This window comes from Vanellus vanellus (assembly GCF_965231255.1).
Source record: "Vanellus vanellus genome assembly, chromosome: 1".
NCBI lineage: Eukaryota > Metazoa > Chordata > Aves > Charadriiformes > Charadriidae > Vanellus > Vanellus vanellus.
This window is the reverse complement of record NC_138905.1, coordinates 70,348,431-70,366,299: the sequence shown is the minus strand read 5'-3', so window position 1 is coordinate 70,366,299 and position 17,869 is coordinate 70,348,431. Positions and strand designations below refer to the sequence as shown.

Sequence of the window (17,869 nt, the reverse complement as noted above, 5' to 3'; positions counted from 1 at the left end):
CTGTTGCCATTGATGAGTCTGCTTGAGCCTCTGTTTAGAACTCTGTCTAACAGAACTTATGTCTGACAGCTAATATACTAATGTTTAAATCACTTTATTTTACTGATATATATATACTATATATAGTCTTTATTTTGCATATATATGCACACATATATATACACTTTGGCTATTAGAGAACTCATTCCATTGAAGATACAAAATCTATGCAGCATCCTATGGGATTGTTTTAGTAAGCAGAAAACTTGCCCTTTCCAGGCAGGCAGCATCTGATGCAGGAAGGAATTCTGTGCTTGTACAAGCTACCATTTGCAAATATAGTAAATATAGGTTTCCAGGAAAATCCTGTGACATGAACTAGCAGAACAGAAACTTACTACTTTGTTCTGGGAGGACAGAAAAATACACTTACTCCCAAATTTTGACATGTGAGGTGTTTGTCCCTTGGGTTTTTAACAGTTTTCACAATACTTGCAGGTAATGGTTTTAAAGTTGTTGCTTTCTGAGAGATGCTTAAGACTTCAGAAAATACATTTAGGCACCTGTAAAACCAGTGGCTAGCTGTTGGGTCTTTTTCTTGCATGTTCTTAAAACTTTTTCCAAGGTCTGAGTAGATCTGGAGTGTGAACTGTCCTCTGAAGGAGGTTGTGCAGGACTGGCAGAAAGGGGGGTCTTTCTGAGCAGATGAAAGAGAGGTGTCAGAACTGATAATGCATAACCACCCCTAAATGGTAAATGTAACGTAGGATTCTGATTCCATAACTGCATAGCATAATGTACCTTAAAGGGAACTCAGCCAGGTTAAAATGTACTGTAAAGGCAGTTGTTCTCAAACTGTTTGCAAAGTAGGTGACTTGTTTCCTGGTACTGGTAAAAAGGTACTAAGTCAAACTAATTTAAAATTTTTCTTTCTGGTAAATACTAACCATTATATTGAAAACACATTTTTGTTATTTTAAAATGCTTACTTAAATCTTTCCACTATTGCTGAGGCCAGACTATGTGCTACATGTTTTCAGTCAGAATAATTTACAATAGGCTGAACAGACAAGATTGAGTTAACTTACAACATGAGGAGGAGGGAGCAGAGAGTCAATGTCTGACCCTAAGCAATATTCTCCTCTAATGCTCATTCTCCTAACATAAATTGATTATAATCAGTTTAAATTCTGTGCTTAAAAGCAAATACAAAAAGCTTCAGCTGTGCAAGTGTGTTTGTGTATCTATAATGTGATAAATAAAAGCCCAAAGGCATCAAAAAAAGCAGAACAGCTAATTTTCTTGGATTAGTCTCAGCTGTGACAGAAAACGGTTTGGGGCAATGTTGACTTGCTTGGAAATAACATTTTTGTGACAACTGTGTTCTGGCAAAAGGTTACATTGAGGGTCAGGGTTTCCAAAATAGTACATCAGGTTCTGTTAATTTCCCGTTTTCATTTCAGTGTAACTTTATGAAAGTTTGTGCCTGAAATTTTCCATTCTCGGTGTAGGAATTTTACCAGAGAAGACTTTCAGACAGGCTGCTCTGCAGCAGAAGGAAGACTAGCTAGCACACAGGGTGGAGTGGTATTGTAACAGGCTCTCTCTGTATTTTGCTGGATGACTTAGCAGGAAAGAATTTGGAAAGGGTTGTTCTGGGACACAGCACAGCATTTAAGCAGCAGAGGGCTTGGATGCCTGGTGTGAAGTATGAGAGTGGGAACAGAGGAAAAATAGAGAAGCACCTGAGCTAAGGGACAACAGTGCATAAGCTTGAACAGAAATCAGGCTGTTGTCAGAAAGGATGAGAAGTGGGAAGGGAGTGACAGAAAAACTTGGCACTCAAAATCATTTTGGATTGCTTCAAGGCCAGATATAATTAAATAAGGCTGTGATAGAGGAAGAGCCAGTTTTCTAGACTGCAGTCAAGTCTTTGTTTAATCTAGGTCCATCTGGGGATTGTTACAGTACAATAAGTGGCTGTTGTACCCCCATACTTGTGCCACACTCTCTGCCTACAATTCCTTTTATCGCCTAAAAGGTAAAGTGGAAAGATCAAAGAATTAGATATCCGGAGCCTAGCATTCCTGCGAACTGAGCTCTTCCTGCTATAACTGTTCACAGCATTTGTTTTTGTATTGTGATTTGACAGCTCTCTGGGTTTCTGATCAAAGACATTTTTAAAGACAAATACAATCTTGTAGCTCTTCCAACGAAAAGTGGTTGTTTTGTTTTGTGTTTGATTTCAGAACTTATAGTTCAGCTCCACCTTGTTGGCCTCTCTTACTAGGTTTTCTGGGGACTCCGCTGCAGCAGTTAAGCTAATGTGGTACTGTAGCACACCCTAGGAAGAGGAGTTGAGTCCAGCCTACAGGAAAGATTAAGAGCAGGAGACAGCAAAATCGTGTTCCTCAGGACTGGTAGAATCAGTACTTGCACTCAGAACTTGTTTCACTTCAGCTGCACTCTTGCTGCTTCAAATGACCGAACAGATCCATTTCCATAGTAGCAAAGAATGATGGTGAACTGATTTATCAGGGAAAAGAGGTAGAGAAAATTGGCAGTTATTTCATTGGAGAAGGCAAGAGACCTTTTTTGAGAACACAAGCAGCTGGAATTGGTATGTTGCTGGTTGCAGGTAGTTGGACACCACCTGCAGCTACCTGCTGCAGCATCCTGTCTCCAGCTGTGGTCAGAACAAGTTGTTGAAGATGAGTAAATTGAGCATTGCAGTGGTGTGTTCTTTAAATATTCTGATAGCAGTTTAAGATCTCTGGTGTTTAACAGCCATCAGTTAATTCTTTTTTGTCCAGTGACCTTGTGAAGCTGTTACATTCAAAGGGAATGATTTTTCACAGCCACACATCTTTTGAAGAATTGCTATCTCTTATTTGTTTTGGGCTTGTCTGCTGCTAGATTCACGTGGTGCTGCTGGCTTTTACAGTGGAGGAGATAGCAACTGGCCTATTTCCAGTCACGTTTTCTAAGCTGCTCCAGATTTAGTAAACTTCTGGCATGGCTTCCTGCACTGGTATCAGGTCAGGGAAAGTCTTAGTCTACTTAATTGCCATCTGTATAAATTATTCCTAGGCCACTGATTATCCTAGTTGGTCTTCTATAAATCTTTTTAAGATCTAGAGGAAGGCAAAGACCAGAACTTCTTGTGTAGAGTTGAATGCAAGAAGTTTGTGGAAAGGGTTTCTATTTTACTGTTTTCTTTCTCTTTCTGTTTGCTTTTGAATGATACTGAGCTCAATGTGAGAGAGCTTGGAGTTATAATAGATGGAAAACCTGAGTAGCAATGATCAGCAAAGAAGTTTTGAATTTTACCTGTTGTTCATTTACCTACGTTATCTTGTTTTCCCTCTAAAACATGGACATAACACTTTTTTTCACCCAGCCCCTTTGGAACTTATAATGAAGGCTTGACTATACCAGAATGGATGCACAGCACAATAAAAGCTCAAGTCATGGGACATGTTGTGATACAAAGGCAAAATGCTAAGCTAAGGTGGTTTCCCATTTACAGTGGCACAGCTAATCTCACTGCTGACTAGGAAAGATGTATCTACAGGTTTGGTTTAAGAGCACTGTTCTGTAGCTGATGGAAACTGAAAATTATTTGGGGATAGTATAAATGCCTTGCTGTGGTTCCAACAGAAAGTTGTCAATTATGCTGCTGAAGAAGTAGGCACACAAGAATAGAAGCTGCTAGTACTTCCAGAAAGTTACTCCACTCCCTAGAGCTGGCCATGGTGACTAGCATCTGTCTATGTTGCACCTGACACTGGGAGAATACTCATGTTCTTTTCCTGAAGCATTTTGTTTGTAGCGTGGCATGTTCTCTCTTGGCTTTAAGAGATGGCCTTGGTATTTTCAGGTCCACAAAGTGCTAGACCTGTGGCCTCTTACACATCTGTTCTTTGTGTTTAGATGTTGATCCAGCCTGGGGATTAGTAACTAACAAATGCTAATGCAGGCCACTGGAAAGTATGTGGAGATGCTGTCACTGCATATACTTTGAGGCTACCTCAGTGGCAGCATGCAGTTGAGTTAGTTACAACTACAGAAATGTGAGTGGGTTAAATGGCCATCACTATACACTTGCTTATTAACACAGGATTCAAATGAATCTGAAGATTAGAAAGTTTCCACCACTTGTGAGTTGTGGCAATATCTCTACTGCAAGTCCCTGCACTGACAAAACAAATAAAACTCCTTAGAAGACATTGGTAGCTTGTCCCTTCCTCTCTTCTGCTGCAGTAATCTGACCAACAAAACACTTTCTCTTCTTTAGTCAACTGAATTTACGGTAGCAGTAAACCAAGCCTGAGTCTCTACTCTAGCCTGTCATGGCAATTTTTATTTTCTTAATAAGTAGGTTCTATGTAAAGCAAAGTCTGAACTCACAAAAAACACATATGAGGCTAGAAGACTTTTGGAATCCTCAAAACCAAATACAAGGAAGATCATGCTTCATAGCTTGCTCTCCAGAGATAGCAGATGCAATTAGAACAGTGCCCTTGTGGCATCCATGTTTGGGTAGGCAAAGTGGTGAAGTGAGGAATTGTGCTTCTCAAGCAGCTTATAGCCACAAACTTGCTGCTGTCATTGCTGTGAGGCAGCAGTGATCTGTGAGAAAGATTAGTCGTGTAAGTCATATGGCTGCAGCTCTGCTGCAAAATAAGATATTTTACTTCCCAGTAACTGACATCACCCAAATTTTTCTCCTTTTACCTTTGCTAAAGTCTCTGCAGCTGGAAAAGATCTATTGTCTCTCAAACAAACGCACAATCTCTGGCTTCTAACTTGTTTTGAATTTTTTACTATTATATGGTTACTGTGATCATCTAGTCTGACTTCCTGCCTAACACAGTCTATAAACATCCTGTAAATAACTTCAACTCTGATAGCTGTGATTATATTGGAATGTTGTTAGAAAATTCCTGTGAAGTAGAGAATATTTTGGGACAGGCTGTATGCCACAGCCTTAGGTGGGTATTGCTCTTCCTGCTGTAGACTGACAACCTGACCGCAGTCTGAATGTCTGGAAGCAGAGCCCCTTCCACAGCGCTCACTTTTTAGCATGTCCAGGGGGAGGAAAAAAGAGAGTACCTATTACAGACACCTTCCTGTCCATACCACTGCACTATAACTGTTTGGTGTCAAACACTGATATACTTTTCAGAGCTCTTAAGAGTTGCTGTAGGAAATCTAATTTGACAGAATTGCTTTGCTACTTCTAGGGCACCTGTTATTCAAACATCTTGCAAAAGGCTAAAGTAGCTCAAAGATATGTCATCATTTCCTTTATAGACTTTAAAAACCTTAACTACAAAGAAAATCAGTTGGAAAAGGATATCCATGAAGTGTGTATCCCAGCCCTGAACCTTAATTACACAATCGTCCTTCCTCTCTGCAGGCAGTACTGATCCACATTGTTCTTCTACTGGGCTGGAAGAGCCTAAAGCAATTACAGGAGTTTTGAGTCACGTGTTATGAGTTCAAGAGCAAGAAGTCTTGATTAACAGACTCCTCATTAAAACTCCAGCAGATGTATGGGCAGCAGTAGCACTGAGTTTTTACCAGAGAAAACAACATCCAGTGACATCCTTTGAGCCAAAACACAAACAGGCACTATCTAGGGAGCAGTACAAGAGTGAAAATCTACTGTTGGCTTCTATGAAGCTGCCCAACTACTCTGCTTGTTAAATAAGACAGTTGCCAAACAAAATAATTCCTCTGGGTCTCCTTTATCAGACCTTGGATTTGCTGGGAGAGATTCACAGTCTTCACTGCAGCCATTCTACTGATAAAGGCAGTATTTATATACTCTTGTAGATATGATAAGCCAAACATACAAATCTCCTACCAGTTTATTAGGTTTTAGCAGCTTATAAATAGGAAACCTCATTAAGAAAACAGCTCCTGAAACATAATTCGGCAGTGTCCTCTAAAGAGCTTTCAGTCTGTTATACTGATGTTACTGAACTAAGAATCTCAAGCAGCATATTGTCTTATCTCATAAAGATCTTCTGATGTTAAATGTTGTCTTATATTAATAACTAAAAGATAGCATATGTTTTGACCTTTTTTCCAAAAATACAACCACTAGGAGAATTTAAATTTCTCATAAAATTTGTCAGGTTTTATTTTTATGATAAAGACTGCTTTTCACATATCCCAAAGTTTCAGGTTTATTAAACTTCTTTAACTATCATTACTAAATGATAAGAGAATATACATTTTGCTACAACAAGAGTAGAGCCAAGACATGAATAAAGGAGTGGTATAACTCTGGTTGATAATAAGGGAAGCAAATGCACGCATGCTCGAAGATTACTCTTCAGAATGTCTGTGAGCTACTTTCTCTCATCTTGTAATACCTACTCCACTTATATTGTGATTTAATATACATTAAGAATTACAAATTGTGTGAAGCTGATATATGGTCCTGATCCCTAGAGGATCTGAAGATGATGCCTATGTTAGTCTTCCATAAAAGGATAGTCCTTGTGATTTTTGCATCTAGAAAAAGAGAGTATGATTAAAACACGTTCAGGATATAGTCTTAAGGCTAAGAAGAAAAAGCTCTTTTCCCATGACAAAAGCTCTGCAGAACAAAACCTGTGAACTACCATAAAAACACTAAGATGAGCCTGCTTAGTTTACACAGGGCAGTGGAAGTTAATGCTGTGTAACCTTTGCATATACCAGTGACCTTGTTCTTAAAAGATAATGTATCTTTTGTTTAGCTGAAATCACCAAACTTCCTGTGATATTAAACTGCTCTCTTGTGAACTCCTAAGTCCACAGTATGCTATTAGGTAAGTGGATAACCTGGGAAAATAGAATAAATTGCAAATCTTGCTAAGTCTGTGTCTGACCATTCTACTGCCTAGATGCTGCCTTAATAATGTTGGCTTAAATATGTAGGCACAGCTTTTCACTTCAAAAAAACTTACAACTCTCATTCTTAAAATGGAGTTTATTTATACTGTCTATCTCTTATATAAAGTAGCCAAAGAAAAAAGAGAAAAAAAAATGCCGCCTACTTATTTTGGAGTTTCCAGCCAATTTTGATTTTCAGATAGCAGTTTGGTATGCATGCGTTATGCGATACCTTGACACACACCGTACCTGCAAAATTCCCAATGCTACCAACCTGTTCAAGGTGGGCAATCCTCTAATAAACCCTAGTGCTGGATGCCAGCAGATACAGATGTGATCAGGTATTGGCTAAGGTTCCCTATCTTTATTTTTAAGTGGGGCTATCAAATACTGTCCCATGATGATCTGGTCTTGCTAAAACGTGGAGGAGGAGGAGGAGGTACTCACTCGCTTAATGCACAGATGCGATACTGCTTCTTGAAAGCAAGGAAGGTTTCCATCTCTTCTTTAGCCAGTTCAAAGTCAAACACCTGAAAAAAGGTCCAAAACCAGCTGGGTTACTTCAGTTTGCAAAAAGACAAGTATAAGTTCATTTGCAGAAAGAATACCAAAAACCGAAGTAGAAAAGCATTGTATTTGTTGAAGCACTAGAAGTGTGCAATAGATGCACATCTGTGGTGAACAATGAGTGAATGTCATAAAGTTACAGTGCTGGTGGGGTCTAATTGCATCATAACTATATCACAAGGGGGAAAAGTTACTCTCTCTTACTTGATGTGTTCTCATGAAGGAGACTTGGCTCCTTACTTTTAAAGTAACTTTTTGCATTCATAATGAAGTAAGTTACATGGTATCTGACAGACAAAAGGTTTTGCCAGTTCAGAGTATGAAGGGGGTACTTTGTTCCACTGGCAGAGTGGATTTTTCTGTGTAAAGTTTAACACCATTAATAATTCTGTGAGGTACCCTCTTACCTTAAAATTTTCCTCAATATGGTGTGGAGTGACAGATTTGGGAATTACACTCACAATTCTTTGAATCTGGAGCCGGATAAGCACCTGCAGGAACAGATTGGGGAATTACAGCTGAGAAGTTCTGCCTGTCTTCTGAAAGTCAAAAACCATATGTGCCTACATGGAACAGCTCTACTGATCATCAGGGATGGTTCACAAAGGAAACGCACTATTGTAAACCCTTCCTAATTATAAACCACGACAATGAGTTCATTTAATCGCTATCTGTCTCTGAAGTTGAGATGATAGCATGGGAAAGTGTTGAATAAGAGTTGAGGATTGGCCAGGGATGCCGTGTGCAGAAGCGGCTAGTGTGCCAATGAAAGCCCAAAGCCATTGGTAATCTTCTGTCCGTCATTAAAACTGTTACAGGTAATATTTTTTAAAGCATTACAATGCGTATGAGACACAGCTGGAACTCAGCTTTCTATAATACCTCTGTAAATAGTTACTTCAGCACAAGTGCGGAAAAATACATGTCACCAGGGAAAACACTATGACCAGTATTAACCTGAGCTGGGGTTTTGTTGTACTTGAGTGCAATTTCCTTAATTTGGGGATCATCAAAAAGGGAAATATCCTCAGGCTTGGACCTGTGAAAATAAAAAGCAGACTTCAGCAGCTGAATGGCCCACTGTCTTCTCCGTCAGGCACTGTACTGTAAGAATAGTATTTAAATGATAAAAAAGCATCATCTTGCACACTTTAATTCACCATCTTCTCGTTGCTCCAGTCCCTGCCTTCATGCTTTTCCTTTTATCGCAGGTTGGCACATGAGAAGAGGCCTGTAGTTTCTAGTATAACAGGTCACTGTAACACATTTCAGTCCAGCCTGGGATCAGGCCAGGAATTTCTTGGTCCAGATCCTGAAAATTTCATCTTAAGAACAGGCAGCTGTCATGTCCTTCACAAGCGCCGCTGCTCTGGTAAATGCCCTGTCCCAGGTCGGAGAAAGCCATAAAGACCAGAGTAAAAGCAAAATTCCTTCAAGTCATCCATTTAAAAACCTGATCCATTTCTCTCAGCAGGACTACAAGGTTGCTATTTTCACAAGCATGTGCTGCTTTGGTTTAGGGTGTTGTTTTTTTTTATTTCAGAATTTCTTTTTACATGTTTAATAAGCTCACCCAAGCTCAATTAAGAATTATCTTCACTACTCTCACAAACCAGTTGATCCTTTTTCTCCTAAATATGAAACTCCAGTAACAGCACAGGTATGAATTAGTGGACTGAATATCACAATAAGTGTGAGAGGTTTCTCTCTGTGTGTAGTTTGTAAATGAATTAGTAGATATTTTTCTAATTACATCAGTTTTACTCCCTGAGGGTTTATCAACACCCTAAGCCTGGTTTACTGTATTGGCTCCAACCTATGTCTAAGAAAGAAGACTCGCAAAGCATTCTTACCATGGCCAGTTGGGTGCTCCAAGGGGACAATATGCAGTGACAGAGATCCCTCTGGATTGGCAGTACTTAATCAGCTCTTCCTGAGGAAGGTAGGGGTGGCTCTCAATCTACAAAAACCAAACAGTAGGTTTCTTCAGAATCAGAAGGTACTTCAAGCTTTAGCATCACTATGGTGACTTGCCAAGCCCCACATCAGCTTTGAAAAGGTGGTTCTTTTTGCAGCCATGGGTTTTTTAAGAGAGTCAGCCCGTGTTTCAGATCATTTCCCCTTCTTCTCAACCCTGCCTCCAACAAGGCCCAACCTTCACACACTAGTTTCTCTTTCCAGCTGCCTGCCTCATTTTGCATGACCTCTCACAGTCCCCGTATCAATAGGCTCCACGGTCCAGTTGTGCACATCCAGCTGAACCACCCAACTCTCACATCGTCCAGTCCTACCTATTCACCCCAGCAGTGTAGCCCAGCTCTGGTCCTATCTATTCACGCAGCCTCTTTTTCCTTGGGGGCTGTAGGAAAGGAGAAGGCCAAGCCCCGCCGTGTTCTCCATGGCAGAGCTCAGCTCTCAGCCTGCACAAGCTCAGTGCTCTGTCAGAAGAAAGGTGAAGGTTGCACCTTCAACCCAGGAGCGCCATGGGCTTGTGTGACTGCAGCTTCCTGCGCAAGGAAGGGCACAGAGCGTTCTGCATCCTTCATTACTGTATGATTTGGCCAAACACAGGTGTATTGCCACAAAGGTATCAAAAGCACAGCCTTGACAGAGATGTTCCATCACACGCAACACCCCAGACAGATGTGATGTCAGTACTGATGAGTCTGAGAACAATTTACCTGATTATTTGCAGGTTTGTGTCTTAAGCCTGGTTTGCTCAGGAGCCTCTCTATCTGTTTGCGGTTGAAGTTGGAGACTCCAATGGCCTTCACCATTTCTGCATCCACCAGCTCTTCCATAGCCTAGAGACACTACAGAATCAGACTTGCTATTTAATTAAGATCATCTTTTTTCATATGGAAAAAATGCCCGCACACAGACTTCAGTGGTAAAAAATCGCCATGGCTGGGAGCTTCTTCCGATGTGTCATTAGTACAGTATATTGAAGAGTGGGACCCTGGTCAAAGACTCAGACTCCCACATCGAGTATCATCACACAAATAAATAACAGCATTATTCAAGATTAACAATTACTACATTATTATTATTTCAGTAGAATACAACTATTTTGAAATATTATCCCCAGGTAAACATTCTGCTCGTAAATAAAAGGGTTTTTTTAGGGTAGTTCCTCAGCTAACAAAATAATTATCCCATAATAAAAAGCTTGTCATTTGGAACAGAGCGGCTCGACAAGGAGCTGTTCTGGGAGAGCTGGAGCAGGATACCTCATCATCAACACCGATTAATTTCCCAAGGGAGATGTACCATTTAGCAGTGTCAGTATACTATAAGCAGGGCTGTGTTCTAACCCCTCTCCCCTCCGCTCCTCTCCCCTCCCCTCCCCTCCCCTCCCCATTTTCTTTCACACTAGTAAACAATAAAAGAGCTAGACAGCCCTACTTAGATTGGCACCTCCAGCAGAAAAGAAACAGGAGAAATTAACCTACTAACAGCCTCTAGAGCAGAAGATACAACTCTTCCAAAGGAGAAATCACATTTTTTTTGAAGTTGCTATCATAAGCATCAGCCTGAAATGTCCACTTTTTTCCTTCAAATGAGCAACAAAAATGTGCTTTATTCATCATCTGAGAGAAGGAAAAAAGCATCAGTGAATTCTTCTGTCTCTGCTGAGTCTCCTGTCTTCTTTCGACCTGGCCGTGCTGGGCACACAGTGGGGGTGGAGAGGAAAGGATAGCCCAAACCATCAGCCAAGCAGAAATTTGAACTTGTGCCCGAGTCTTGTCTCCCATGTAGCCTGTGCTCGTGCCGGTTTGCATTGCACACACAGCTATAGTGAAGGACTTTGGGCAAGTTCCAGTACTTTCTAGAGAGGGGGGAAATTTGGATGCTCTGGGTACATTGGCACAGGCACGTTGGCTTTGCTGTGGTCTGGACAGCTCTGGTGCAACTAGGGATGAGTGTGGCTAGAGTACAGCCACCGATAAACGCTCGGAGTGGGGTTTTGGGACTGAAGCAACAGCATATGTCAGCTCAAGCCACTGCAAGGTACACACACAGTCATAGATTTCCTCTTGCCATGCCCACCCAGCCGGTTTAGTAAGAGCAGACATAAAAAAATACCTCAATTTTGGCAAAGTAACATAAGAAGGAACCCAGGGACACAGAGAAATAGGCAATCTGGAATACTTCACATCGGAAGCTCTCTCAGGGCGATTCCCAAAGTGGAAACCTTAAAGATTTCAGGCTGTTATTTCAAACTAGCAATAATTTTTTGGCCTGTCCATGAACATACCTCCCACGTATCCAGAAAATCGGTATCGCTGGGAATGACCATGCCATTTCCATCCGTAGGAAATAGTTCCTCTCCTGCCTATCATCAAAAAAGAAACGCAAGTTTAAGGTGGGCTGAATCATAAGTAGTTAAAGAAATCGCTTAGAAATTTTGCAAGCAAGTGGAGCTGGAGACATGCTGGATATCCTGGCTTATGTCTGTGTTGGGGACAGAGGTGGCCAAAACCAGTAATATGTACGAACAAAGTAGTCTTCAAGAAAATCTGCCTCCTGAGAATCTGTCCTGCAGGCAGAGGAAGGGCAGATACTTGTGTGTGCCTCAGTCAGGTTGGGGGAAGGCCAGGGATGTGGCACGATGGGGAAACGAGGATTTATTTAACCTGGGGGTAGAGAGAGAAGAGAAGAGAAAAATAGGAGCTAATTCACAACTGTTTGATCCCGGATAAGCAAACGACTGCCAAATCCCAGGCTTTAAGAGGAATGTGATCTGGATAGTAATTTGATACCTAATGTGGAAACGCTGTGCAGGGTAAAAATAAGGTGATTTTTGTACTACAAGACCTAGATTAAGCAGCCATGACCTTACTTTTCCTCCTGGGCACTCCATGTGGAGGTTTGTCATTACGTCCTAATGAGGTTTAACAACAATGCTCATTAGAGAGGACTAAGGGCATGTCTGGTCCCAAAGGAAAAAGTGGCAGACCTGACAGATGGCTCCCAGGCGTTAAAAGGCTCAATACCTTGAATCCCATGGGCCAGTGCATCAGGTAGAGATCCAAATCATCCAGTTGGAGGGCAGCAAGTGTTTTCTGGCATGCCTCCTTCACCAGGGACCTCTCGTGGAAGGTGGACCACAGCTGCGGGGGTAACACAAAGCCTAGGAGCTGCTCTCCTATCCTCACGACTGCAGAGCGTCCCTGACAGGGAAACGCACGGCGCAGACACAGAGGCAGCTCACGGTACCACACATCTTCTCGTCTTGAGGAAGTGCCACGTTTGTGCACCTTACTTTATTTGCGGTACTGTCAGTTAAGTAAAATGAGAATGAGATACTCTAAAATTCCAACGATTCATACAGCAATTACAAAAAATTAAGAAAAAAAGAAAAACTGGTCAAAATCGACCTGCCAGCTTCCAGCAGATAGAAGTTACTTTATTTTTCCTACCATTGTTTTTAGGGGAAAAAACAAAACAAAACATAACATACAGGAGTTAACAGGCTGAGGCCGGCAGCGCAGCAGGAGTGACCATGAATACAATAGCCCTGCTTCCTATCTCAGAGGCAACTTAGAGCACGGCCTCAGTTCCTGTCTCCATGGCTGACAATGGATATGGACTACAAAAAAAGGCCTCTCAAATCAAGCCTTTTTTTCTTCTTTTCAAGAGTTGACCTCTTCCTTCCCTCCATCCGCAAAACTCTTTGCCCCGACAGAGAGGAGTTAATTCCCAGACCAGCTTAATTCCCTGGCATTTTGCAGGTTGGGACCTTGTCCCTCCTCCTGAGAGTTGGCCTCGTGTGAGACAAGTTATCCAAGGACATACCTTACTGACAATAAAGAGGTCTTCGCGCCTCACAACCCCCTCCTCAATTTTTTCTCGTAGCGCATCCCCGATCTCACTCTCATTCTGGTACAGGTAGGCACAATCAAAATGGCGGTACCCAACATCGATGGCAAACTTCACTGCATCTCTCGCTGTTCTTTGGAGAGACTGAAAGAAGAAGGAAAGTCAGTAATTCCCTAAATAGCAGGAAAAAAAGTTTGCTCTTCTCCAAATCTGGAGACTTTAAGCCCCCAAAGAATGAAGGGTTCCGGTCTGGATCTTGTTTCATTACTTTTCTGGAATACAGTGGCCACGGGAGTCACTGATGAGTTGCCTGAACTGATCTGCCCTTCTCTAAGGATGGAACATTCACATTCGGACACTCGAAATAATTTCTCATTTGCCCAAAAATTAAAACTAATTTTCATGTGAGATACTGGCGACGTGAGGAAATGAATCACCTCTTGAAAGCTGGCTGGCCCTGCAGACAAACAAGCCAGCTTTTGTTGACATAGGGCAAGGGAGGTGAGAGGACGGCAAAACACTACAGACAGTGCCACCTCCTGGGTAAAATACACAAACTGGAATTTAACAGCAAAGTAAATCACTTCAGATTCTTGGCTTGCAGACACTGAAGAGTTGTTTGATGACTGGATAGCTATTCTGGAAAATGGGACTTCAAACAGAAACATGATGCAAAACCGCAACCACCTCCTACATTTAACTTCATTACATGCCCACCCATCATCTTTTTTTTTTTTTCTAATGATTTCATTTCTTCAAGTATTTCCAATTGAAGACTGCTTGGTTGGTTCACCTACATTAAAAAAAAAAAAAAAAAAAAACATAGAAACTGCAGCATTTTTTTCCACAAGGCTACACACAACCAAACAGCCGGTTTAAAGCTTTACAAATTTTCCTTTTGTAGCCCCTTTCCTCACCCCACCCCCTTCCCACGTATGAATGCTGCAGCTCCTCGGGTGGCATGGGAAAGCAGGCTGACAGCGACACCGGCCAAATGCCGGGCATTAGAGAATGCTTTGTCTCTGGGTGCTGCTGCAGCACAGGAAACCTGCCGTGCAGGAGTGATCAGCATCGCTTTTGAATGGAGGAGTCGGTCGAGAGCAAAAGTGACAATATAGAATCACAGAATGATTTGGGTTGGAAGGGACCTTAAAGATCATCTAGTTCCAACCCCCTGCCATGGGCAGGGACATCTCCCATGAGACCAGGTTGCTCAAAGCCCCATCCAGCCTGGCCTTGAACACCTCCAGGGATGGGGCATCCATAACTTCTCTGGGTAACCTGCTCCAGTGTCTCACAGTAAAGAATTTCTACCCTAATATCTAATCTAAATCTACCCTCTTCCAGTTTAAAACTATTACCCCTTGTCCTATCCCTATGCTCCCTGATAAAGAGGCCCTCCCTGTCTTTCCTGTAGGCCCCCTTTAGGTACTGGAAGGCCGCTATAAGGTCTACCTAGAGCCTTCTCTTCTCCAGGCTGAATAACCCCAACTCTCTCGGCCTGTCTTCATAGGAGAGGTGCTCCAGCCCTCCCATCATCTTTGTAGCCCTCCTCTGGACCCGCTCCAACAGGTCCATGTCTTTCCTACATTGGGGGCCACAGACCTGAACGCAGTACTCCAGGTGGGGGGTTTCACCAGAGCAGAGTAGAGGAACAGAATCACCTCCCTCAAACTGCTGGCCACACTTCTTTTGATGCAGCCCAGGATGTGGTTGGCCCTCTGGGCTGCAAGCACACATTGCCGGCTCATGTTGAGCTTCTCATCCACCAGCACCCCCAGGTCCCTCTCCTCAGGGCTGCTCTCAATCCATTCCCCGCCCAGCCTGCATTTGTGCTTGGAATTGCCCCAACCCACATGCAGGCCCTTGCACTCATACCCTGTGATTACACAAAACTCTGTAACATGAGATGTTTTTCAGAAAAAATAATCCATCGCTTCATTTTACATGGTGCTCACTGAACAGGACTTCAACTTCCTGAAGTCAGAGTGACTGGGAAACGGAGAGGCCCCATTGCCACACCAAAACACAGGGACTCGCAGCTTAAGTTGCTGTGGGAACCTTGCGATTGAATAGCTTTGATAAAGTAATCGCAGTGGGTTTGGGCCATGTTTTCATTGCATTAACACAAGAGATTTTTGTGGTGCCAGGGATCAAGTGTCCAAAATTTTCCTTTTGTTTAGTCCTAACCGGTTCTTGTTAGCATCCTAACAAGTTCCTTCAGAGAGCTCATCCAGCACAGCCTCAGTGCCCTAAGAGGCCCCACGCAAGGCACACTTTGTTTTTTTAAAGCCTACATAGTTACTTTAGGCTTCTTAGTGTCTTTTGTTATCAGACCAATCAAGACTGAAAGGGTTAAACAAACTCAGCCCCATTTGTGCATAAGTTATGTGAAGGTGAGCCGCAGCTGACCCTAAAAGATAGTAAGAATAATTTAAGATACTTTTATGCTAACTGGACAGTTTTTCATAGAGTTGGCAGCTTGCAATTCGACATATTTATTTTCCAGTCTCAAATTCAGGGGTCAATCCACTTTTTTTTTTTCTTTCTTAAGCAGCTCACTTTCTTAAAATTTTCAGCTCATTTCCAGACGCTTTTTACATTTATAATTCAGTGTATCCTTAATTCTTCTCTCTTACCAAAAGTCCATTAGGTAACATTTGTAGGTAAAGAACTACCCAAACTATTTTCCTGCAAAGCGCTGTGTACTCATCTGCTGCTATACAAAGAAGTTATCCTCAGTGTCTAAGGAGTTAATGTAAATTCCCATTTCCAAATCCACTCATTGCCACTTAAGATCCTGCATCTACATGCACTCATCAAAGATGACATCTGCATGACATGCGGGGATATTAATACCCAGTGCCAAAAGCAAAAAAAAAAAAAAAAAGAAAAACAAGCTAGGAGAAGCTTTTTACTTTTGCAGTACGTAGTTTTTTTCCATAGCTAAGAAGAATCTCCTTCTACCTGCTCACTACCTGCACTAAGTGACCCCTACCTGCTCACTTAAAAACATTCCTGAAGGACGGGTGTGAATACCTGGATTACCTGAAATATTTCAAAAGGCAAGAAACACTGGACAGGGCATTTGCTGCATTTTCCTGACCTGAAGAGGAGATTGCTGTAAAAGTCTACCGTGATTCTCAGCAATTTCCTGGTATCACCTGTGTGACCAGAGGCACAGGGATGAGGAGAGTTCCCCATCTCCAGCAGGTACCTGCCAGGTCCCCAGTCCCAGGATGGGCATCCTCGTGCAGGTGGGCAGCTCCAGGTAGGTGGCCATGTGTGGTCCTCTTCCAGCCGCCGCAGGCAAGGAGAAGCCAGATCCCCTTGCAAAACTTTTAAAATAGGCTTTGCCCCTCCCTCCTGCCTGCTGACTGGCTGAGGACAAGGAAAATATGGGCAGAAGTGCTGTAATCTAGAGAAGGCAGCGATTTTGCCCTTACCTCACCCTTTGAAGAATTTTAAAACTGATTGTGGGTTCCTCACATGAATTTGTTGAGTGAGCTCATCATGACAGTTACACATATTGAATTGGCCGAGGTCACGGCTTTTTGTATACTTCACAGTCTCTGCTTTTCTACAAGAAAAGTGGTATTTGGGGAGTTTGCGCACACCCCAAGAACCATTTCTCACCTCACCTGTCTGCTCCTGGACACATCACCAGGAGAAGCCATAAAGCTGTTTGTCTCAGGAGGAGGCACAGTTCCAGCCAGAGGAGGGATCGTTGTTACAAAAATTCCTAATACTGCTTCATCCTATCCATCACTGGACACAAGAGGAAAATTTTTCATAATGAGAACCATCAGCCATTGGAATCCCCAGGGAAGTGGTGGATTCCCCAACATTGGACACTTTTAAGATTCGGCTGGACAGCGTGCTTGGCCATCTGGTCTAGACCATGCTTTTGCCAAGAAAGGTTGGACCAGATGATCCTTGAGATCCTTTCCAACCTGGTATTCCCTGATTCTACAACCCCCACAGCACCAGGCACGCATATTATACATATCCCCTCTGCCGCCCCCATTGCAGCCCACCAGGCTCGTGCTCCCAACGCTGCGGGACACAGGGACAACAAGGTCCTTCTAAGGAAGGGTTCCCCCACTTGAGAGAGGAGCTGAGAAATAAACAAAGCTTTGCCTTTGATCTACCGTGTAAGCTCGGCCTGACTCTTCAAAACCAAAACTGCTTTATCTGTGAGACCAATGACACCTAATGGCACGCCATGGCACATTTGTGTTTCCTGGAGCAGCCACCGTGTCATTTTCTCTACTTACCAACTTTTCAGAAGCCAAACAGGTTCAGATGTCTTGTCCCTTGACGCTGTGTTAGTGTTACTTTATGGCCTTTTCTGTTTGCATGCTGTCCTACATTAGGTTTTTTACCATTCACAACTAAAAAACTTCTGCATAAACTGAGTAACAGTTGTAGAAGCCTCAGCAGGAATAGCAGCCTATTCTGGAAAATCCCAAACCTCTCGTTTTGATGCAGAGTGGGTTTGACCCCAGCCTGGAGGCTCCCGCGTCCTGCCTGAAGGATCTGGCACGCTACCTGCTTTCAGAGCCCTGCCCAAAATTTTGCAAGAACTCATTTTTAAGATATGAGTGGT

The 17,869-nt window shown here is 42.5% G+C and overlaps 1 protein-coding gene across 1 annotated transcript; it reads right to left on the bottom strand.

The window, feature by feature from the left end:
- Positions 1-6,467: 6,467 nt before the first annotated feature.
- On the bottom strand, positions 6,468-16,543 carry LOC309682895 (aldo-keto reductase family 1 member B1-like; the record flags this gene model as incomplete). The annotated part of the gene is made up of 10 exons (XM_082497020.1): positions 6,468-6,507; positions 7,318-7,400; positions 7,845-7,928; positions 8,395-8,476; positions 9,291-9,397; positions 10,119-10,241; positions 11,696-11,773; positions 12,435-12,551; positions 13,237-13,404; positions 16,478-16,543. 10 exons carry the CDS (start codon positions 16,541-16,543, stop codon positions 6,468-6,470), a joined length of 948 nt encoding a protein of 315 aa, XP_082353146.1.
- Between the last annotated feature and the right edge of the window lie 1,326 nt (positions 16,544-17,869).